The 11,805-nt window shown below is 38.2% G+C and overlaps 1 protein-coding gene across 1 annotated transcript; it reads right to left on the bottom strand.

Annotated features, from left to right (window-relative positions):
• Positions 1-1,441: 1,441 nt before the first annotated feature.
• On the bottom strand, positions 1,442-7,538 carry LOC102305786 (low affinity immunoglobulin gamma Fc region receptor II-like). The gene is made up of 4 exons (XM_042215322.1): positions 7,480-7,538; positions 5,971-6,234; positions 4,713-4,961; positions 1,442-4,574 (listed from the first exon to the last, which is right to left on the bottom strand). The coding sequence occupies exons 1-4, from the start codon at positions 7,508-7,510 to the stop codon at positions 4,474-4,476; spliced, it is 645 nt and encodes a 214-aa protein (XP_042071256.1). The 5' UTR covers positions 7,511-7,538; the 3' UTR covers positions 1,442-4,473.
• Between the last annotated feature and the right edge of the window lie 4,267 nt (positions 7,539-11,805).

The raw sequence follows: 11,805 nt of genomic DNA, 5'->3' as shown, positions 1-11,805 counted from the left end.
GTACAACCTCTCCCATGCTCCCAGGATGTGGGTGTGAATGCCAGAACACTCTGGAATGTACACAGAGCCTTTGCAGACTGCTAAAGATCCCACATCCTATCACTACACAATCGATTATACACCTCTAAGCATATATGGTTAAATATTTCCTAATACAGATGACAATAATAAAATCTAAACCCATCAATATTCAAAATGTGTTGTGTGATCTAGATGACAGTAGCAACTGTAACTGATTTGGAGTTTGGTGAAAATCAAGTAAGGGTCACTCAAAATGTAAAAAATCATTAAAAACTTTATATTACCCACAAATATTTTATGGATTGGCTCCGGGGGACACGAGTACCTGAGCTGGCTAAGCATTTGACGTTGACCCTTATTGTTGGCACCCAAGGTCAAAGTTGATCTTGCAAAATATTTTAAAGAAAAATGTTTGAGTAATATATCATGTAAAGGGTCAAGAGGAACACTTGTTTTTCAATGCAATGCTCTACAACATTACAATGATGTCATAATGTTTCACAAAATCACACACCGCTTGAGTACATTTTAAAATCTCAAATTTTTCAGCTTGTAGAAGCCAATGATTTCAGGCAATTCTGCTCCAAAGACATTAAAAATGCATTTCTCTGCAGTGTTTTATGATGACTGTCATTAGTGCTTTTGTTTCTGACTGAAATAAAGGACTGAATAAAAAAGTAATTGAGAGAAATCTGACCCTAAATGTCTGATCCTAATACTAAGTTCTAGTCTTGATTTTCTTTGGCTGTGTTTGTAAAAGGAGCAAATGCACTTGACGTGGGTGAGCAATTGTAGTTAGAGAAAAGGTCCGAGTACAAGTGAGTGACAGTGGTGTGAAGAGGGCATGCTCTTTGAGGAAGTGGTTCAATTCTCAGGGTTGTGTTTTTTTTGTTTGTTTTTTTTGAGCCACCTCCACGGGACAAGACTCAGCAGTTCATCTGAAATAAAGGGCAAAGGTCACTCTTTCGAGGATGCCAACGTTCACATTTTGGACAGAGAGGACAGATGGTTTGAAAGAGGAGTGAAAGAAGCCATCTATGTCCACTGTGAGCGACCATCTAAGAACAGAGGCGGGGGTTTACGACACCAACTCTCTGCCATCTATAATCCCTTCCCAAACGTGTTAACGCCCACTCACATCCTGGGCCATCTGACCTCAAGAAATCACATGATGGGTGGGGCCAGGTTTCACAATGAGCTCACCCGGAACCCTGGCTGATTGTGACCCACACCCGCTTTCACACCTTGGCTCATGTGATTAGGTAGAGGATCATCAGGGGGTCCTTTGTCCCTCTTTGGAGGGAAACTCCCACTAGGTTTAAATCTGGGACTCTCCAGCATTTGACCCTTAGAACTGAAGAAGCTTCTCGGATGAGAGGTGAAATGTCTTCAAGCAACTCAAAGAAGTCCAGACGCTTTTCTTTCCAAGCTCCTTAGACTACGATGACCTGGATGATTGAGAACCTTCACACACAAAACAAGTGGTAATATCTTGTGTATCCACTAGGGGGAGCAGTGTGGAGGCACATTCATTTAAAGGCTCGCTACACCAGTTTTATATCATATTATATCACACCATATTTATATGTTTTAAATTTGTTCAGGGATTTTATAACTAGGGCAGATTCAACCTTTCTATCAAATATTAATATAGATATGTGTTTGCAGCAAATAAAAAACCGGTAGTGCACAGTGATTATTACTGCCTTGCGTTTATGGAAATGAAAGCATGATTGTTTCATTGCACTGCTAATGTTCTTAGATAAAATGCAAAATCAAAATTTAAATGTGCTCCAATTGCACAACAACTATACAATTAGTGCCCCCTGCCCCCACAGAATACAATTTTTTTTCTCACTATGCAATCAGGAGATTATTAACAGCTGATACCTGTTTTATACATTTTCTATACCGTTTCTTGGGATTTTGCAATCAAGTGGCGGACTTCAAAGCCTTATTGGCAGCTGGCAGCTGGCTGTCAGTTAACAGCCAACTGACCTCTGGCTGAAAGTGACAATTTTGAATGACTGCATCTGTAGAGCTACCCGTCATTCATTATATTTTCAAACAAACATAGACAGGAATGTTAAAACTGCTAAACTCAAGGTATTGTAAACTTGTGACATCAAAACTGCAAAGTCAGTGTTTTATACAGACAGCAGACAAACCCAGGAGTAGAAAACATTCAGAATGCTTTTTGAGCAGTCTGAAGTCGAAGCTTGTAGATCATGTGATATTATAGACACCAACCTCATTATTTGTAATTCTGTCCATGTTAAATATATATATATGAATAACATACTATTGCAAGAGTTTATATAACAGCAGATAAGAAAGACATGTCGTATAATTGTTTTTTCTCCCCTGATCTGCTGGCACAGGGCCAACAAGGACATCACTGGTGACACACCATCTCCTGCTCCACGTTGCTCTCCTCCTTCTGTCCATCGTTCCCACCGAAACTAAGGTAGTGAAATCAATGTCAGAATGTGACAGTTTCTTTCTTAACAAAAATTCACCAAACATCACAAAGATTTTAGAGGGAAGCATCATCCTGGAACAGGCCAGATACAAAGTGATTTGCGAGTTTTTAAATGGCACCACTACATTTGTGACGCTCTACAACACCCGCAACAAGATTCCAGTTTTTTCTGCTGCAAAGTTCAGAGGGGACAAATGTGGGAAACCCAGTTACAAATGGATGATTGAACCAGAGGTACAATAATTGTCATAAATTATAATAATAATAAAAAAAAAAAACAGACCACATTATCAGATATTACAAGTGCAGGTAACAACCTAAGCGGACCTGTAATTAGGTTTTAAACAACACAATTTTCTGGAAACAGTTAGTATATTTCATCACAACAGTACAACAACATCAATATTGTACTCTTTCCATTTACACAGCTTGAAAACAATGAAGAGATGAGAGAAGAAACAAGTTTCAGCTTGAAGAATCAGGCTAGTAACATTGATTATGCCAATAGCAATGGGTTTACCAAAGGACAGTTATTTCCAAGTACTTATGGATTTACTGAAATTCAAAGAAGATCTACTTTTACCCTGATCGTGTTATTTCACAAAATGCTTCATTCAACAGGAGAAGCTGGAAGAGAGTGGAGAACGGCATTAAATGTGTTATGAATAACTACTGCGGTAACAACAGCTATACAGAAGCCTTTGTAGTGACGGAAGCACAGCCCAGCCACAAGAAACCCATAACAAAAGGATCAATAGTCCACATAGGCTGTGGTCGGCATTCTGCTGCTACAGTGATAGGCTGAAAAATGGCTCGCAAGTGCACACTGGGGCCGAAACAATGAATATAACGAAGATTACACACAGACTAAGACTTTGGAAAGCCTCCGTACAAAAGTGGGAATCGAAGCATTCGATGAAAGACAATGTCCTGGAGAAACATCTGTCACTGAGCTCCACCCACAACTTTCCCCTGATTGCAACTGTCCATAAAAACATAAATGTATAAACTACTGAGGGCTGAGATCTATCATCAGTTTTACACATTTATATGTTGTGATGAATATGAATAACGTTTATTGATTTGATTCAGTTTGTAATTGCTTCTTTGCATCAGGCTTCATGACATCAGATAAAGATAGAGCATATTAACCTTTGTGTAAATCTGGTGTTATCAGAAACATTTTTGGTAAATGGAAGGAAACCATTCATGTTAATTTAAGCTGCTTAAATACAAAACTTTTGTTTGAGTGGTGACAGCTATCATAAATATCAGAACAGACAGAGGTAAACACTGGAAACACAAGAAGAAACATCAAAATAAACAAACAATATGATAACAGAAACCGGTTAACATAAAAGAAAAAAAAATGGAGAAGGATAAAGAGACTAAAACAATTTCTAATAATTAGATTTTGATTAAACATGAAGGCTCCCTGTCTGGTTCTTGGTCCCCAACAGAGACACCACCATTAAAAAAGAAACCTTGGACTCCCCTGTGATTCTACCACAAATAATACATGTATTTGTTTCAGCTTTGTTACGTTTGAAGACCGTGTGTTTTTTAAGATGCATGATGACACTCAAAATCGACTGACTCAACATTTCCACTTTGGTAGGCAACCAACAGTTTTCTGATCACAAGAAATCAGGCTACAACAACAGTTACACATGACATAAAGGTTAAGAACTATCATATAACAAAGCACAAAGGCAACTTTAAATCTAACTAAAAAAGATCTGAAGCTGTATTATAAAGTGCACTCATAATTTTTGCGTGAGTCATTTTAGCATTAGTGAACAGTGAGTATTTTTTGGCAGCAGAATGGTCAATGAAGTATTTTGACAAAATACTCTAAGAGCTCAGAGGAACAAATGAACATGTTAGCCATTACAATTTCTTTAATTTCATTTCAAAATAAATTCTTCAAATGTTTGAGAAACAAACTGATCTTTGTGGCTGCTGTAGATTCACAGCAGCAGCACCATCACCACGGCCAGAGAGACAGAAACCCTCAACACAGGAAGTGAGTCATGCAGAAGAGGGGAGTGAAAAGGTTCAGGCTGCCCACCTTCAACACAGGAAATAAAGAAAGATATAGTTTGGTCTCGATACAAATACAGCAATAGCTATGTGGTTGGCTTTTAGCTGAGCTTAGTAGAGAGAGCACATCTGAAATATTTGCTTAAAAGTCCTAACATCATCTCACCTCTGACAGACAGCCAGCTGTATGGTGATTCTCCAGTAACAGAGACATTACACTTGTAGGAACCTTCATCAGACTTTGAAATCTTTGGGATAGTCATGACTCCTGTAGAGCTGTGCCCAATGAGGAGGTTATCTTTATAAAATTCAGCTGTGAGGTTGGATAAAGAAGTCTCCCTATATGTGCAATGCAGAGTGACGGCATCGCCCTCCTGCAGATGATGGACCGGACTCTCCAGAATCACTTTGCCTCCTATATGAAAAAATAAATATTTAGAGCTTTAAAGGTGCACTTTTGAAAAAAGAAATTCATGCAGCAGAGGTGGAGCCCAAACTTTCATAGAGCTTCTTGCGTAAGCCAAGACATATTGGAATCATATGGGCTAAAAGAAAAATGCCTTTCTTAAACCTCAACACCTTTCACGTTTGAAGGAATTCATTTCAACCACTTCAAGATGATAATGCTTTTAAAAGCTTTTAATTTCAATATAGTTAGTAACCAATTTCCCCTGGAAAATAATTATTTGACCTATACTATTTTAAATACTGCCTGTACTTTTAGCTTAATAACTGAGCTAACTAACATTTTTATTCATACCATAACGTAATAATTATAATAGATTGCATTTATATAGCGCTTTTCTCACTCAAAGTGCTTTACAATGCCACTATTCATTCACTCTCACATTCACACACTGGTGGAGGCAAGGTATAGTTGTAACCACAGCTGCCCTGGGGCAGACTGGCAGAAGCGAGGCTGCCATCGGCCCCTCTGGCCATCACCAGCAGGCGGTAGGGTAAAGTGTCTTGCCCAAGGACACAACGACCAGGACAGAGCTGTGGATTGAACCGGCAACCTTACGGTTACAAGATGAGCAATATCATATTGCTCAATATCAATACATATCATATTGTACTATTGTACTATTAGCTAATTATTTCAACTGTCACACTTTTAGCAAGTATTTAATTGTTTTTTTTTCAAGTATTCACTTTTCAAACACTATCTATCTATTGCCATTAATGAGGAATTTTTTTGGAAGAGTATTTTCAATTACATAGTAAAGTAAATACATACTTTATACCTTAAACCTTAAAGTGTCACTTTGATGGCACGTTTTGTAACTAGCCCATTAGTGTAATTAGCTAATAGATGAAAAAATATAAACATCATAGTCTATATATGGCTGTTATTAAATGGTTTAAATGCTTTTTTCCCTGTTGAATTTAATGGTAATCCTCGGTAGTTTGTATAAACTCACCAGTCACAGTGATGTTGACAGCTTCACTGCAGGCTCCAGCTCCAGATTCACACCAGTACAACCCACTGTCTGAGGGGTAAGCATCTTGAAGGAAGCAGTGTGACTCATTTTTTGAACCCCAGTGTTTGGAACACTCATGATTTGTTTTTATAGATGTGTTTCTCTTTATTGTCCAATCAGGAGAGTTTTCATGCTCTCCACAGCTCAGTGTAACAGACTCGTACCTGAAGAACTGAGATCTGTTGGGAAATATTCTCAGAGTGGCTGAAAGAAACAGAGAGGTGAGACAAGTTAGTTGTGTTTACAGAGCTGTATTTAAGGGCAGAACAATGAGGTGGGCACAGTTTAGTCTGGCCACCCTATGCATCCAAGGAAACACTGACAGGGGGCTCCTCACAATTGAATTCAAATGGATATATGGATTTATATAGTATAACTCCCGACTATAGTATAACATTTTTGCTGTGCTGTTTTTCCATGAACAATTGTAACTGCCCACTTCATTTGAGAAAATTTTATGAGTTTTACTGCTGATAATTGTTTTTTTTTTCAGTTGTGTGTTGCATTAAAAAAGCTAATTAAAGGTGATGGTGTAGATATACAGCAGGAAGCTAGCACCATAAAACTCGGAAGCTTGAGGAAAACCAAGAACTTGTAACAGATCAGGGACAGCAAAGGATAAAGAGACTAAAACAATAAACACTCAGGCAGGTGACTAAGGAAGAGGAAACTGGTGGGAGCACATGTGACACTAATCACAGGAGGAGGCAAGTTAAAATAAAGACAATGCACATAGAGCAAGGGACTATTCAAATAATATAGAAAAGTAGCACAAAGAGAGACATAGACTAAATAAAAACAAACGTGGAAACATTACTGAGTGGGGAAACAGAAATAAATACAATTCAAAACCCAGGAGTCATAACAAGGGCTGCCTTTTTTATTTGAGAAAATCAAAAATGAACATGAACATGAAAACTTTTTAAAATGTTGTTACTTTTTTCTCTGACAGCTGTATTTTGGAACACAGATGAAGCACTACCTCAAACAAATTAAATTTTACTGACCTTATACTAAATGTATTCTTGCCACCAAACACGATACTAAAACCCACAGCACTGACATTTCCTTCCTCTTTACACCTTTGCAGCTTCTGCATGCTACCCACAAAATAGTTGCATTACCTCCCACAAGGTTTCATTTTAAACACTGGAACATCTGGTTTTTTATCTGTGCAGATAAGTTTGTAGCTGTATTGATGCCATATAAAATTTATAAGATGAGTTTACACATTTTAAACTAATAAATACAAGTTACATGTACTGTATTTATTTCAACTAAATCAATCTACAATAAATCGACATGAAATACAGTACCTTGCATAGAGTACCTTTTTGTAATGTACCTATTATAAAAACCTGTAATAAAATACTCTATTATCAAACAAAAGCAGATGCCCACACAGAAACAAATCACAGACTTCACACACACATTTACAGTAGTACATACCAATAATAGTGCAGAGAGCTGTTATCTCCATGCTGCTTGGCAGGTGTTTGACCCACAGACAGTTTCAGGGGGTTTGTTCACAACTCAGTGCTGACTGTGAAAAAGTCACTTGACCAAGATGTACGTCATCAATTTATTTTTTAAAACTGCAAGTGTCAAACACTTACATTCTCCACCCTAAAGATATAAAGTATATCAAAGTGAAGTTATAGAATATTTAATCCTTCCTAAAATTTGAATCAAAAATATATAACTGATTTTTTTTTTCTTTTTTGAGAGTTTTGGGGAGTTTTTTTAAAAATATAAAATTACATTAGATAGAGTGCAGTGTTCAGAGTACTTCAAAGTTTTTTGACATTTCTTTGTCTGATTTTTATCAATTACTGTCTTCCTCTATTCCAATTTGTGGAGTTTGTGCTGTTTTGCAATCACAGATTGCATAAGGGCAATGAATAATGTCAAAAAGCTCTACTTAAAATTTTGATACCCACTCATGGAAATGTGGTTTGCATATACTCAGACAACAACACAGTTTTTCTACTGTTGCTCCTATGCACCACCACAGTGGATTTTAATACATTAAAAAAACAGCATTACCACGGTGGAGAGGTTTGTGTGCCCAAGTGATCCCAGGCGCTATGCTGACCAGATAGTTTGCTTCTCCCACTGGTGGGTCTTTCAAGGTAAATTGGTCCTCAGTGAAGGGTCAGACAAAGAGCAATTCAAATGACCTCTATAAGAGAGGAAAAAACAAGGGACCTGTGTAGCACTGCCTGGGATAGGTTTACTAAGGGCTTACCCTGGAGCCAGGCCTTGGAAGTGAGCTTCATAGAGAGTGCCCTGTGAGAAAATGTACATCAGTCCACTCTTCTGTAGGTCCACTACCAACTGGAGGAGCTGGTGGTCCAATCCCTGGATTTCAAGGCTTGCTATTAGGACATAGAAAATGACCTCTCTCATAGGGAGAGACACTGATATGGTTGGCCTCACCTTTTGCACAGATCAGACTTCTGGAGAGGGGATCGAGTTTGTACCAGTCTGGAGTTGCCCTCAGTAAGAAGAATGCTGTGTCTACATTAAGATTTTCTCAGTGGACTAGCGAGTGGTTCCCTTTGCCTTTCAATCAGGGAATGGGTCCTGTCTTTCATTTGTGCTTAGAACAAGTTCATAGTACCCAGCCTTCTTGGGACCTGGGTGGGGTTCACAAGGGTGCTTCATCTGGTGACTCAGTTGTCTTACTGAAAGACATCAATGGCCATGTGGGACATGAGGAGCATGATGACGATTAACAGTCTACCTGATGTGAAATGTAATCCCGGTTGAAGGCTCTGCCTCCCATACTGTTTTTAAATATACTAAGAACCACAAGTGAGCAAGCAATCTGAGAGGTAAGTGCTCTATTGGGTGACATGGTTCTATGAGGTCTTTAAGATAATAAATAATTTCCCCTGGGGTTAAAAAATATTCTGATTCTGATGATAAGATGGGGCCTAAATATTAAAGACCTTGAATGTGACGAGAGAGATTTTAAGTTTGTTTCAGGATTTAACAGGACGCCAACACAGAAAACTCAATATAGGATAGATACGAAGTCTGGTATTATTTGCATAGCAGTGAAAATGTGTGCCATTCCACCTAATAATACTGCCTAAGGTAAGCACGTATAATGCAAAATGAATTGGTCCCAGCATGTGAACCCTGTGGAACTCCATATTTAACCTTAGTGTGTGACTCCATTTACATGAAACAAATTGAAGTCTATCAGATAGATATGGGGGGGCTGTTGCTCAGAACATGGAGCAGGTCACTTACTAATCAGAAGGTTGGTGGTTTATAGGTTGGTGGTTTGATATCTGTCTGCATACCAAATATCCTTGGTAAATAATGTAATAAAATATGGTGAACAGTAATGAACACTGCACTGAGGTCTAACAGGACAAGCACATCTCACACAGAGATGGGTCCACTGCCAGAGAACATAAGAAGATCATCTGTGACCTTCACTAATGCTACACCCAAGGCCTAGCAGCCTGTCCTGTCTGAAACTCTTTCTATCCCTCTTAGTTAACCCTTCACACTGTGAGGTTAATCAACTCTTTCATGGACATACATTTCAAATAACATTAAATAATAAATAGATTCGATCTTAGAGAAGTACCTTCCTTTGGTGCTCTTACAGGCTTCTGATGATTTAACAAAGATTCACTTAGTATATCAAAAGACACCTGAAGTCTACCATTTTCCATTTTTGCTCAGGTTTTCTACCCACCTGTCTTAGTTATCAGGTAGCATTGTTCAACCAAGACTGGGTTTCAGGTTTTAGACTCCTGGTTGTGAAAGGAGAAATGTAATCCAGGATTTCCAAGCAGGTTGAATTGAACGGAGAAAGCAAGTCGTCGGGGGTCAAGCTGATGGACCTATTTAAAAGTAAGGCATAATTACAATTTTGATAAAACAATCAAAACGATCAGCTGTATCTGAGGCAATGATGTGAAGTCGGTATTTGGACACATCAGATATTTAGAAGTGATTAGAAGTCATAAACCAGAAGAGTAGAGACCTTTTTGAAGAAAAAAAGATGTAAACAAAGTGACCACAAACAGAACAGGTAACAGATGACGGCAAACTACACACACAGGTGCCATCTTCACTCCAATTTCAGTAAACCACCTTGAAATTAGATTTACAGTGTAATTACACTCTTAGTTGTGGAGCAAATCATACAGTGTTTCCAGGTTTTTCATGGTTTTCTTTGAACACTGGCTGCTTTTTCACTTACTTTCAGTCCGGTTCTTGTATGTGGCCATTTTTACAGGAATGTTTGTCTCTTAAGCAACTTAACGCTGACCTATGAATCATTCAAGCATGAAAAGGGGATCTTACTCGAGGGATGAACCAGTATTGTGTCTAGACATGACAAACAGCTTCACAAAGAACCAGCTATTTTTAAACCAACAAGGTGATTTCCCAAAAGACTATTTAAAGTAACTCCCGGCATATTTTTAGCATGGTGTGCAGTGTGTAATTAAAAAATATCGAAAGCAGATAGAAAGTATCTGAAAGTAATATTGTCTGGCACATCAATACGAGCCACTGCCAGAAGGTTTTAACTGTCCCATAAGTATGGAGGAAATTCCAGGAGACATATCCTCTAGGACTCTAGGAGAACTGAACATTGCTATGTGGTCATTTACCCATCAGCACGACCAGTATCTGCTCCTTACTGGAAGCTTGAACAACACGAGCACTGCCAGAGCTCCAAATGACCCTTAAGGAGGACACTGGTGTGAATTTTCCCGACCAGATAATCAGAAACAGACTTTATGAGTTCAGGTTGAGGGGCTGATGCCCTCTAGTGGGCCTGTGCTCACTGCCCACTGCCATATTGAGCCTGATTAGAATTTGGAATAATATCATAATGCCAGATTTAGCAGATCCACCAGTTTTACTTCAGCCCACACTAGGTTCATCATTTTCTTTTCCATTAACCAATCCTTTAGTTCCCAACACATTTCCCAGTCCACATGAGTGTGGATATCCAGCATGAATTTTCCACCTACTGAAATCTGATATTTTTCACAGTGTTTCTTTAACCTTTGAGCTGTGTACAATCACAGTTGGTTTTAGACCAGTAAAAGCAGACTGAGGCAATAAAGGTAAGAAACAGTCAACACCATACATAAATAGAGTGCAAAGAATTGAACATTTGCATAATTTATACAAGATATTCGATACTCTCTAACTTTCTCTCCTACCAGAGCTGTTCCTCTGATGTACTCCTTTCTGGTGAGTCCTGATTGTCACACCTAAAAGAGTTTTTGCAGTAAGGTTTTGACAAAAACAAAAGAAAAACAAAACAAACAAAAAAAATGCCAAAAATAACATTTTGATGACTCAGTCTTTTAACTGACTATTGATTTATTGTCAATTGTGAAAAAGGTTTAGTTTCTTTTTCTTTTTCTTTTTTGCACAGGTGAATCTGTGTTATGAAAAATAAAGTAAACAGGTTTAGATCGAAATGCCCACTAGGGGGCAGAACCGTATTGTATTTGAAAAAGTCCGCAGTCTGGAAGCGCTGACTAAAGGTGGAGTTTTCAGAGATTGTAATTCGACCCTTAAAAGTGAAACTAGTTTGTATATTTGCTCTCATTAAAGTCTCCTGCCGTCTCATCCTTTCATCTTCTACTAGAAAAAATACTTCAGAACAGATTTTAATGTGACACATTTTCTCCTTGAGGTAAACAACGCAATGGGAAAAAAAAGCTTTCTCATAAGGAGACTTTTGTGATGTCATGTTGACAAGATAGTTCCAAGACACGTGGATTG

The sequence above is a fragment of the Haplochromis burtoni genome, unplaced genomic scaffold, assembly GCF_018398535.1.
Source record: "Haplochromis burtoni strain Fernald_Lab_line unplaced genomic scaffold, NCSU_Asbu1 Contig_696, whole genome shotgun sequence".
Taxonomy (NCBI): Eukaryota; Metazoa; Chordata; class Actinopteri; order Cichliformes; family Cichlidae; genus Haplochromis; species Haplochromis burtoni.
This window is presented reverse-complemented; position numbering and strand designations above follow the sequence as displayed.

Excerpts from the sequence above, each read along its gene's own strand:
- LOC102305786 (XM_042215322.1), bottom strand. The coding sequence starts at position 7,510 with ATGGAGATAACAGCTCTCTGCACTATTATTG. Across the intron at positions 6,235-7,479 it reads AGCTCTCTGCACTATTATTG|CCACTCTGAGAATATTTCCC; the intron begins GTATGTACTACT and ends TGTTTCTTTCAG. Across the intron at positions 4,575-4,712 it reads CAGCTGGCTGTCTGTCAGAG|GTGGGCAGCCTGAACCTTTT; the intron begins GTGAGATGATGT and ends CCTGTGTTGAAG.